The 13092-nt window shown below is 39.3% G+C and overlaps 1 protein-coding gene across 19 annotated transcripts in view; it reads right to left on the reverse strand.

The window, feature by feature from the left end:
* The window catches only part of ncam1a (neural cell adhesion molecule 1a), a 315716-nt gene that overhangs the window by 11747 nt on the left and 290877 nt on the right, over window positions 1–13092 (reverse strand). For 5 of the 19 annotated variants that reach the window (XM_036937584.1, XM_036937585.1, XM_036937588.1 and 2 more), the window contains one exon: window positions 4530–6486. The exons of the other annotated variants lie outside the window; for them this stretch is intronic. In XM_036937584.1, the coding sequence (XP_036793479.1) occupies window positions 6407–6486 (80 nt within the window). In that variant the 3' untranslated portion in view covers window positions 4530–6406. Of the gene's footprint in view, window positions 1–4529; window positions 6487–13092 lie in introns of those variants that run through there. 19 annotated transcript variants of the gene reach the window in all.

Consider the following 13092-nt stretch of genomic DNA (forward strand, 5'->3'; position numbering starts at 1 on the left):
AATAATAATAATAATAATTAGATAGGTAAAAATAAAAAAAGCAAAAAAGCAAACAAATATCCATTTGAGCATGGTGAAGTTATTAATTACACTTTGGCTGGTGTATCAATACACCCAGTCACTACAAAGACACAGGCGTTCGCCCTAACTCAGTTACCGGAGAGGAAGGAAACTGCTTAAGGATTTCACCATGAGGCCAATGGTGACTTTATAACAGTTAGTTTTCTCCCATCACAGCCAATAAACTCTAAGGTTGATCAACAACTTTGTAGTTCCTCCACAATACTAACCTAATTGACAGATTGAAAAGAACAGAATACAAATAAGCTCTTAGAGACCTACCCAGAAAGAACCACAGCTGTAATTGCTGACAAAGGTGATTCTAGAAAGTATTGACCCAGGGGTGTGAATACTTATGTAAATCAAATATTTCTGTATTTCATTTTCAATAAATTTGCAAACATTTAAAAAAAAAAACATGTTTTCACTTTGTCATTATGGGATATTGTGTGTAGATGAGTGAGAAATAATATACATTTAATCAATTTTGAATTCAGGCTGTAACACACCAAAATGTGGAATAAGTCAAGGGACAGAAATACTTTCTGAAGGCACTGTATGTACAGTGCCTTGCGAAAGTATTCGGCCCCCTTGAACTTTGCGACCTTTTGCCACATTTCAGGCTTCAAACATAAAGATATAAAACTGTTTTTTTTGTGAAGAATCAACAACAAGTGGGACACAATCATGAAGTGGAACGACATTTATTGGATATTTCAAACTTTTTTAACAAATCAAAAACTGAAAAATTGGGCGTGCAAAATTATTCAGCCCCCTTAAGTTAATACTTTGTAGCGCCACCTTTTGCTGTGATTACAGCTGTAAGTCGCTTGGGGTATGTCTCTATCAGTTTTGCACATCGAGAGACTGAAATGTTTTCCCATTCCTCCTTGCAAAACAGCTCGAGCTCAGTGAGGTTGGATGGAGAGCATTTTTGAACAGCAGTTTTCAGTTCTTTCCACAGATTCTCGATTGGATTCAGGTCTGGACTTTGACTTGGCCATTCTAACACCTGGATATGTTTATTTTTGAACCATTCCATTGTAGATTTTGCTTTATGTTTTGGATCATTGTCTTGTTGGAAGACAAATCTCCGTCCCAGTCTCAGGTCTTTTGCAGACTCCATCAGGTTTTCTTCCAGAATGGTCCTGTATTTGGCTCCATCCATCTTCCCATCAATTTTAACCATCTTCCCTGTCCCTGCTGAAGAAAAGCAGGCCCAAACCATGATGCTGCCACCACCATGTTTGACAGTGGGGATGATGTGTTGCTTTTACGCCAAACATAACGTCTTGCATTGTTGCCAAAAAGTTCAATTTTGGTTTCATCTGACCAGAGCACCTTCTTCCACATGTTTGGTGTGTCTCCCAGGTGGCTTGTGGCAAACTTTAACCGACACTTTTTATGGATATGTTTAAGAAATGGCTTTCTTCTTGCCACTCTTCCATAAAGGCCAGATTTGTGCAATATACGACTGATTGTTGTCCTATGGACAGAGTCTCCCACCTCAGCTGTAGATCTCTGCAGTTCATCCAGAGTGATCATGGGCCTCTTGGCTGCATCTCTGATCAGTCTTCTCCTTGTATGAGCTGAAAGTTTAGAGGTACGGCCAGGTCTTGGTAGATTTGCAGTGGTCTGATACTCCTTCCATTTCAATATTATCGCTTGCACAGTGCTCCTTGGGATGTTTAAAGCTTGGGAAATCTTTTTGTATCCAAATCCGGCTTTAAACTTCTCCACAACAGTATCTCGGACCTGCCTGGTGTGTTCCTTGTTCTTCATGATGCTCTCTGCGCTTTTGACGGACCTCTGAGACTATCACAGTGCAGGTGCATTTATAAGGAGACTTGATTACACACAGGTGGATTGTATTTATCATAATTTGTCATTTAGGTCAACATTGGATCATTCAGAGATCCTCACTGAACTTCTGGAGAGAGTTTGCTGCACTGAAAGTAAAGGGGCTGAATAATTTTGCACGCCCAATTTTTCAGTTTTTGATTTGTTAAAAAAGTTTGAAATATCCAATAAATGTCGTTCCACTTCATGATTGTGTCCCACTTGTTGTTGATTCTTCACAAAAAAATACAGTTTTATATCTTTATGTTTGAAGCCTGAAATGTGGCAAAAGGTCGCAAAGTTCAAGGGGGGCGAATACTTTCGCAAGGCACTGTATCTCTCCACTACAATGGATGACCATGTCTCCACACTGTTAATACTCTGCCTTCGACACACACACACCACACATGATCATGAACAGAATTAATACGAGCTTGTAACCCAACCGCAAAACTGTTAAACAGATGAATGTTTCACCAAAAAAAGTATTACTATGCTTTGTGTCAAATCAATCTCACACAATCAAATTTGGAAATCATTTGCAGCTAATTTGCATTCAGTAAACAGACACACAATGAGATCGGAGATTTGATGAAACAGAATAATCTAAAACTTCATTCAAATCAAACCAGAGCATTTGGAGTATGGTTGATTTGACACATAATGCTCTACACATGGCAAGCAGGTTAGATAGAATTATGATGACAGAACAAAATTCTATTCCAGTTTTTGTTAGCTCTGTTAGGTGTCAAATATGAGACAGTTTATATTCTGAATTAAAGCAACACACAGGCAATCCTCGATTTGGACTTACTCTTTGCTCTTGTCATATTGAGAATATCAGGATGTCCAAATGTCAGACTCACACACCACACAGTATTCACAGTAGAATCAATGCAACAAAATGTACTTGAATAATTCTATGATTTACTGGAAAACCATCACTTATCAAACAGGGTAGGCTTCAAGGTAGGCATTTATTTGGGTCATATGAACCATCATGTAATTGCATTGACATTGTTCCCTTTCTGAGTTCAATGAAATGCACAAGAAGGAAGTCTTTCATTTAAAAAAATAAATAAATAAAAATCAGCAAAGTGCTCATTCCCATTGAAATGTGTTGAGGTTTTTGCTCCGTCTTGTATTCCAGCGTTCCCTCCAAACGACCAGGAAGCCTGGGTCTTATCTTACAGTAACACACACAGTGATTTTGGCAAACAGTAGCCGACGTTTGGGCTCCAGTATCACTGGCTTACAAATGTGTGTAAGGAGACAGACTCGGCTGCACAAAGAGGATGTGCATCTTTATGCAAATCCACTCTATATACACTGGTACCTTGAGAGGGAGGATACTTTGTGTGGCAGAAACACAAATTCACACACACACACACACACACACACACACACACACACTTGATTGATGTATTTGTATAATGTAATCGTCTTGTCAGACCGGAGTGTATTATATCTGTCACTTCTTTGAAATAATGTTGTTGACTGCATACGGTTTGGTTGTAGGCAAATATAGAAAGCTATTCTATAATTTCACCAGTCTACATTAAGCATAGAGAGGGGTGATATAACAATAAGTAAAACAAATATTAATTGGCAATATTTGACAAAGATTTAGCACCATGCAATATATACTAATACTGTATGTTGCAAATGGAACTTTCAAATCATATCAAAATCTAATCTGGGAAATGATAGTAAATGGTCAAAAAGGTCATCATCTAAGTGAGTCACCAGATTTGAGCCAAAATGGATACCTGTGGTATACATTCCTATAAATCTAGTGCGAAGTGTTTCTGCCTCTGATGAAACGGCTTTAAATTACAGTTGTTGATATAACCCTCATTATAAACTGGGTGTTTCGAGCCCTGAATGCTGATTGGCTGACAGCAGCGGCATATCAGACCGTATACCATGGGTATGACAAAACATGTATTTCTCTTGCTCTAATTATGTTGATAACCAGTTAATAATAGCAATAAGGCACCTCTGGGGTTTGTGGTATATGACCAATATACCACGGCTAAGGGCTGTGGGCAGGCACTCCGCGTTGCAGCGTGCTTAAGAACAGCCCTTAGCTGTGGTATATTGGCCATATACCACACCTCCTCGGGCTTTATTGCTTAATTATACCCCTCATATGGGTAAAGCTAATGCATTGGAGGGCAGCTGAATTATTAATACCATGCACCAGGGAGCTGATAGGAAAATACTTTTCAGTGACTGCTGCAGTGCTGGGGAACAACTCTTAAACAAAGTCCTGGCTTGGCTCCAAGCTACAGTGAGCAGCAATTAGCTGTAAGGCATAAGACCTCTAAAGAAAGGCAGAGTACAGCAGAGCGGCCAATTGTTATTTCCTCTCACATTGATTCGTCACATTCTCTGAAAGTCTATAAAGTTGAGTCAACCTCTGTGGCGGCAATAGCTCCGACCGGCAGCTCTTTATTTACTGCTGTTGCTAAGAGTGGGAGAGAGCATAAGCATCTACCTGCTGGGCAGGGTGACAATTCTTGTTTTCCCGCTGCATCTTAAGAAGTGCGATAAATCACATCACACATTTTAACACCGAAGGGGCCGCCTCACAAAGCTTTCTCGGAAATGGAGAAACAGAGCCATGCTGTGTCAACAAGGAGCATAAAATATATTTTTGACGCACCTTTTTCATATCTTGCAGATAACAAACAGAATACAGGAAGTAGGACAGAAACACAGTCAATAAAGCCAATTGAAAAAAATTCTCCAAGCGGTAATAGTCATTACCGTATGAAGCATCAGTGTCCTACCCAGCGCGCAACATTTTGCATTGGATGTCATAATGTTGTCGTTTTCTGATTGTAAACTGGTTTTCTGGTCAAATTGGAGCAAAGTTAAGACATCTTTTATGGCATCAAAATGCCTGGAAAAGACAAAATATTTTGGTTGTAATATGGTCACTGGTCCCTTTACAGTCAGTATGAAACATGACCATGTATGTCACCAAGGACGTTGGCCTGACATCATTGCAACCAGTTTTGCCCTCTGGGTGTGACTCCGATTGTATGAAGCACAGTGGTACAGTATGGTTAAGCTTATAAGGTACTGCATGGATTAAAAAAGTGAACATATGGGTACCCACAGAGGTTCTAAACTATGCACATATTGTGCTTGTTATCTCATGACAGTTAGCTCTTCCTACTTGATATCATGAAAGCCACAACTATCAAACTCGATCTCAACCGGCAGTCACCTATGAAAACTTGCCAGATGCTTCTGAGGAGTGGCACTTGCTTGTATGAAAAAAGAACCAAACAATGTGATTGGCACATGCGAATCCAGGAGCCAAACTCCCGGTGCATCACTTTATTACCTTCCGAGTCAATTTAAAATGGTGGGGGAGACCAAAACTGTGAGAAGACTCATCACAAAATGCTAATCTGAGTTTTGAACAAAGGACATCTATCACTCTTTCCCAAGGCAGGGTGTTTTAAGTGCAGCCAGGCTTTAGGGACAGTCCTAACCTTAGTTTACAACCCCAGAATGGGCCGCCACAATATAAGACACTTTGTTAAAGCTTCAGACAAGCACAAGATTATGGGATAAAACAACCTTGGCATTTCTGAGGATGAACAGTCAACAGAATTCAGCACTGTGTCACACACTTGCATTTCAGAATGTAAGTCTAGAGATCTAGCCGTCATTATGTCGAAAAAGCTTACCACTATTTTGTCATATCTTCTTAAAACCTACAATGATTACAGCATGGAAACACACTGGTATGTACTTACAAAAATGTGTCATATAATATCATTATTATTACATTACTGAAAATGACGGACAGATTTGTATTAAACAGCTGTAGCATAAATGTTAAGCATTTTCTGTTTTCAGGTAAAAGAAGAGCAAAAAGAAACAACCAAAAGAACAGCCTATATTTAGTTTTGAACTTTTGAAAAGATGATGTACACAAAACATGTTTTGAATGACCGTCAAACAGACAAGGCAGTAGCTCGTCCTTCATATAGCCATCCCTTTCAAAATGAGCCTTGTGACTATGAAAAGAAGACATAAAAAACTTGAGATGTCTTCATCTTCATGACCAATCTTAACCAATACAAAATTCCTCTGAAACGTGTGCCTTCCCTTTTATGTACAATGGGAACAATGACAATTTAAGCTTGTATCCAGACACACATAAGGTAGGCACAGTTTTTTTTCACAATTTCCCAATAGGACTCAATTCCATTCTGTGGTATGACAAAACATTTTCACAAACAATGCTGCCTTATTCAAATCCATTTTTTTTCATTATGCAAAATAAACATTGATGATAAAAAAATTAACATTCAGAATGATATAAGTATCAAGCACCCCATTTTAACCATTTAACATGAAACTGATATCTTGATTCTTCATCTTGTGTGTGTGTCTGCACAAGGGTCAAAAGGCATAGAAAACAAAGGGGTCTGGCCGAGATCTGAAAGGCCAAGCTATCCTCTCTCATTGAGCGAGACACAGTTTATGAGAGCAAGAACACAGTCAGCGTGGAGAGCATGAGAGATGCCAGAGTGTACGTCACACACGAGGAACCAAGGGTAGCTGAGGCCAAAACACACCAAAGATTGTTCACAGAGATATTCACAGCAAAAAATAGGAAAATACAATTTTACAACAAAAAAATACAACAAAATAGTATGTATGACAAATGTTATGGTCCACATAGTGCCCAACATTACACGTGAAGACAGGACAAGGACAGAAGGGGAGGTGGGAGAGAAGAAGGGAAAGGGAGAGAGAAAAAAAAGAGATAGAAAATAGGTCATAAATACAAAAACGCAAGTTTGAAATATTCATTGAGAATAAACAAAAGGAATAAAAAAGCAAATCCAAGCAAGTTAGAGGATCAAAGTAATACTAAAAAAGTATGTTAGTAGCACAGCACATGACGTGTATCACAGCAAGCAAAGGTGAAAGGTCAGAGAAAGTTCAAAGGTGCTGGGTGATGGGAAATGTTGAAAAAGACGCATACATAAACACATATGTTTGTATCAATTAAATGATGGGCTATCCCCTGAACGTGAGCACACATCCAAGAGAGATCAAATCAAATTTTCCATGGCAGGTAGAGTTGCCCAAGCAAAACACACATTCAAAAACTGGTGCAATGTCAAGGCGATATCAGATGGCATTTGGAATGGATTAATGTTACTAAAACTGCAAAAGTGAATTGCTTTTTATAGCTTTACTCAATGTCAACCTTAGCTGGGGAGATTTGGATTGGTCAATTTAGAACTCCAGTGGTCCTTGCACACAGTATTGAGCATGCTCAAACCAATGAATCACGTGGGTCAATATTTCTAATTATTCATCCTTTCCTTATTTTTTTACTTGACCTGCACTGAGGAACATCGATTGAAGTTTACTGTCTGTCTGTGTGTGTGTGCGTGAGTGTGAGTGTATATATATATATATATATATATATATATACACACACACACACACACACACACACACACACACACACACACACACAGAGGGGGCAAAAAAGTATTTAGTCAGCCACCAATTGTGCAAGTTCTCCCACATAAAAAGATGAGAGAGGACTGTAATTTTCGTCATAGGTACACTTCAACTGGAAAAAATCCAGAAAATCACAATGTAGGATTTTTTATGAATTTATTTGCAAATGATGGTATTTGGTCAATAAAAAAAGTTTATATCTCAATACTTTGTTATATACTCTTTGTTGGCAATGACAGAGGTCAAACATTTTCTGTAAGTCTTCACAAGGTTTTCACACACTGTTGCTGGTATTTTGGTCCATTCCTCCATGCAGATCTCCTCTAGAGCAGTGATGTTTTGGGGCTGTTGCTGGGCAACACAGACTTTCAACTCCCTCCAAAGATTTTCTATGGGGTTGAGATCTGGAGACTGGCTAGGCCACTCCAGGACCTTGAAATGCTTCTTACGAAGCCACTACTTCGTTGCCCGGGCGGTGTGTTTGGGATCATTGTCATGCTGAAAGACCCAGCCACGTTTCATCTTCAATGCCCTTGCTGATGGAAGGAGGTTTTCACTCAAAATCTCATGATACATGGCCCCATTCATTCTTTCCTTTACACGGATCAGTCGTCCTGGTCCCTTTGCAGAAAAACAGCCCCAAAGCATGATGTTTCCACCCCCATGCTTCACAGTAGGTATGGTGTTCTTTGGATGCAACTCAGCATTATTTGTCCTCCAAACACGACGAGTTGAGTTTTTACCAAAAAGTTATATTTTGGTTTCATCTGACCATATGACATTCTCCCAATCTTCTTCTGGATCATCCAAATGCTCTCTAGCAAACTTCAGACGGGCCTGGACACTTCTGGCACTGCAGCATTTGAGTCCCTGGCGGCGTAGTGTGTTACTGATGGTAGGCTTTGTTACTTTGGTCCCAGCTCTCTGCAGGTCATTCACTAGGTCCCCTCGTGTGGTTCTGGGATTTTTGCTCACCGCTCTTGTGATCATTTTGACACCACGGGGTGAGATCTTGCGTGGAGTCCCAGATCAAGGGAGATTATCAGTGGTCTTGTATGTCTTCCATTTCCTAATAATTGCTCCCACAGTTGATTTCTTCAAACCAAGCTGCTTACCTATTGCAGATTCATTCTTCCCAGCCTGGTGCAGGTCTACAATTTTGTTTCTGGTGTCCTTTGACAGCTCTTTGGTCTTGGCCATAGTGGAGTTTGGAGTGTGACTGTTTGAGGTTGTGGACAGGTGTCTTTTATACTGATAACAAGTTCAAACAGGTGCTATTAATACAGGTAACGAGTGGAGGACAGAGGAGCCTCTTAAAGAAGAAGTTACAGGTCTGTGAGAGCCAGAAATCTTGCTTGTTTGTAGGTGATCAAATACTTATTTTCCACCATAATTTGCAAATAAATTCATTAAAAATCCTACAATGTGATTTTCTGGATTTTTTTCTTCTCATTTTGTCTGTCATAGTTGAAGTGTACCTATGATGAAAATTACAGGCCTCTCATCTTTTTACGTGGGAGAACTTGCACAATTGGTGGCTGAATAAATACTTTTTTTGCCCCACTGTGTGTGTATATACACACACACACACACACACACACACACATACATATATATATATATATATATATATATTCCACAAAAGTAAACTTCTATGTATACACACTACATGACCAAAAGTATGTGGACACCAGCTGTAAGCATTAATATGGAGCTGGTCCCCCATTTGCAGCTATTAACAGCCTCCACTCTTCTGGGAAGGCTTTCCACTAGATGTTGCAACATTGCTGCGGGGACTTGCTTCCCTTCAGCCACAAGAGCAGGCCTGGCTCGCAGTCAGCGTTCCAATTTATCCCAGAGGTGTTGGATGGGGTTGAGGTCAGGGCTCAGTGCAGGCCAGTCAAGTTCTTCCACAGCGATCTCGACAAACCATTTATGTATGGACCTCGCTTTGTGCACGGAGGCATTGTCATACTGAAACAGGGGCCTTCCCTAAAGTGTTGCCTCAAAGTTGGAGTCACAGAATTGTCTAGAATGTCATTTTATGCTGGAGCTTTAAGATTTCTCTTAAAGCAAGAGGCCTAGCCCAAACCATGAAAAACAGCCCCAGACCGATAATCCTCCTCCACCAAACTTTACAGCTGGCACTATGCTTTGGGGCAGGCAGCGTTCTCCTGGCATCTGCCAAACCCAGATTCGTCTGTCGGACTGTCAGATGGTGAAGCGTGATTCATCACTCCAGAGAACGCGTTTCCACTGATCCAGTCTAACGGTGGTGAGCTTTACACCACTCCAGCTGACGTTTGGCATTGCACATGGTGATCTTAGGCTTGTGTGCGGCTGCTTGGCCATGGAAACCCATTTCATGAAGCTGCCGACGAACAGTTCTTGTGCTGTTGTTGCTTGCAGAGGAAGTTTGGAACTCAGTAGTGAGTGTTGCAAAGACGATATTTACACGTCAGCACTTGGCAGTCCTGTTCTGTGATCTTGTGTGGCCTACTATTTTGTGGCTGAGCTGTTGTTGCTCCTAGACGTTTCCAATTCACAATACCAGCACTTACAAATGACCAGTACAGCTCAAGCAGGGCAAAATTTGGACAAACTGACTTGTTGGAAAGGGTGCATCCTATGACGGTGCCACATTGAAAGTCACTGAGCTCTTCAGTAAGGCCATTCTACTGCCAATGTTTGTCTTTGGCGATTGCATGGCGGTGTGCTCAATTTTATATACCTGTCAGCAACGGGTTTGGCTGAAATAGCTGAATCCACTAATTTGAAGGGATATCCACATACTTTGTATCTATCTATCTCTCTATCTATAAATATATCTATATTGGGTGAAAGGTTTAGAAATTATTGCACTTTTTGTACATAGTCCCCCAAAAGTTTTGGGACAAATTCACTTATGTGTGTATTAAAGGAGTAAAAAGTTAAGTACACTACATTAATGATGATGCTCCTTAATCACAGATAATCCTGAATGAATTGTGAATAATGATAAGTGAGAAAGTTTGTAACCTCCCATGTTATTGTAATTAGCATGTCTTGGGGGTATGATATTTGTGCATCTGTAATTTTCTCACTCTTTTCTCATTAATCTTATTCATGATTCATTCACGATTACCCATAATCATGGTATAATCCACATTAATATAGAAGTGTTTAGAAACATGATATTCTTCTTCTTATTATTTTTTTAAAGTATTTACCATTAATTTCTATTGGGCACAAAATAATCTTAAAAATGACCAAAAACAGCAAATGCAATCAACAAGCTTGATGTAGTCATTGCGTGCTATGAATATTGGACCAAATACTTTTTACTTTTACTAATTTAATACACATAAGTGAATTTGTCCCAATACCTTTGGTCCCCTAAAATGGGGAGATTATGTACAAAAAGTGTTGTAATTTCGGTTCACACAATATGGATGAAAATACCCTCAGATTAAAGCTGACAGGCTGCACTTCATCAGTTCAAATCCAAAGTGCTGGAGTACAGAGCCAAAACAACAACAAAATTGTCACTGTCCCAATACTTTGAGCTCACTGTATATATGCCCAGTAAGTAAACAAAAAAGGAAAGTACATTTCATATCATCTGCACTCACCTATATTTATCTAATATGTTGCAGTGCCAATATATAACACTGAGAGAGTCTGGATTTTTGACACAGCAGCTGTTGGGTCGTTCCACGAAATGGGCGCCTTGAGTCCATTTGATATTTCAAGTAGAAATGATTCACCAATATTGAATTTTAAAAGCCTGCTATATTACACGAAGTGCACTTTAATATAGACCACATGGAGAATTGAATAAATCTGATTCTTCATGTGAATAAAGGTTTGCTGAAGTGCCTTTTGACATGTCCCTCCGTCAACCCCGTGTCACTTCTAGGAAGATGTCATGTTATATTAGTGATTAATTTACGTCTTGTCGGTCATTTTAAGGCCAAGCCTGTTATGCAAACAATTTACCCCTTTAAAACAATGGACCATTCCACCAAGTTAAATTATTCACAGCAGGTGACATCGTTTGGGTTTTCTGAACAGCATGGTTTAAAAATAAGTCAGTCTTCACTCTCTTTCTGGTCTATTTATAATTGTCCTCTCATCTTTCACTGAGGTGGTCGAGCTCAACCCGTCAACCCTGTTCACTCAGTCAATGGTAGGAAAACATGAATTTGATTTAACTTTCATTATGTGTGGAACATACGTATAGTTCCTAATTTCATGAACACCATGCTCTTCACCACATTAGGAGTAATGCCGGTCTTTACGTAAACCCCATTATTGTCAACCCTGTTAGAGGCCCAATGGTAACTTCATGAGTTTGATATTATATGCGAGTTTATTTGTACAAGGGATACTTGATCATTGATAAAATGTTGGCAGTTACATCGGCGTCCGTAACAGGGTTAACAGACAGTGACCACCTTTTACATGCACACCAATACCCCATTATTATTTGGGAATATTCTAGTATTTTGTTTTTGAGTTGACACATATAAACACCATATCCCGTTTACAATAAAACCAAAAAGCTTGTATCCTGGTTATGAGAAACCTGGATAAGATGCCTGGGATATGCTGATCTTAGACGGAATACTATGGCATGTCAACGAATCCCGTTTGGTTGTTTTCTGAGGTCTGTGCGTGCTCAGTTTTGCATATCATAGGTGTTGTGTGATGATGTTTTCATCTGAATGTCAAATCAAAATCACTTAAAAAAGTAGGCTATACCTGTACAGTTCGATCCACCATAATAATTCCATAATTTATTTTGCTGGTACACTTTACTGGACCATATAGGCTAATGGCTTAGATTACTTTCACGCCTAATTTAGACAGGTCTCTGCTTATAATTTCCAACATTTGGTAGGCCATACTATAATTTCCAACATTTGGTAGGCCATACTATAATTTCCAACATTTGGTAGGCCATACTATAATTTCCAACATTTGGTAGGCCATACTATAATTTCCAACATTTGGTAGGCCATACTATAATTTCCAACATTTGGTAGGCCATACTATAATTTCCAACATTTGGTAGGCCATACTATAATTTCCAACATTTGGTAGGCCATACTATAATTTCCAACATTTGGTAGGCCATACTATAATTTCCAACATTTGGTAGGCCATACTATAATTTCCAACATTTGGTAGGCCATACTATAATTTCCACCATTTGCTATGCCATTTGTTTGTCAAATATAGTTAGATAAATGCAGCTTCTCTTCTGTCATAACTTGTTGCCCTGGCCTAGAAACTAAATAAAGTAGTGCTCCCAAGAGTAATGTCTTACGTCAATAGAATGAATGCATTCGTAATCTAGTTAACTTCAGTTTCAATTAAGGACCGGGGAGAAAACACAATAATTCCAAAACTGTGGAAAGATTTTTCCCGTGCAAAATGTCATCAGTTTGACCGGTTTTAAGGAAATGAAAAGCTGAGAAAACGATGAAACACGTTTCTGATAAGATTTCAGTTGGCTTGGGTGCATATTTTATGTGGTTGAAACACTGTCCGCTTGCATTACAGTGTCAAAGATAACAAGTTACACGCATATTCACATTTTCAAGAGATGCTGAAAGAAAGGAATCGTACTTCTCCACTCCTGTTCCCTAAACAAAATGTACATTTGTTGTATAATTTTACTTCAAGCAATGCATAATTCTG

The sequence above is a fragment of the Oncorhynchus mykiss genome, chromosome 12, assembly GCF_013265735.2.
Source record: "Oncorhynchus mykiss isolate Arlee chromosome 12, USDA_OmykA_1.1, whole genome shotgun sequence".
Taxonomy (NCBI): Eukaryota; Metazoa; Chordata; class Actinopteri; order Salmoniformes; family Salmonidae; genus Oncorhynchus; species Oncorhynchus mykiss.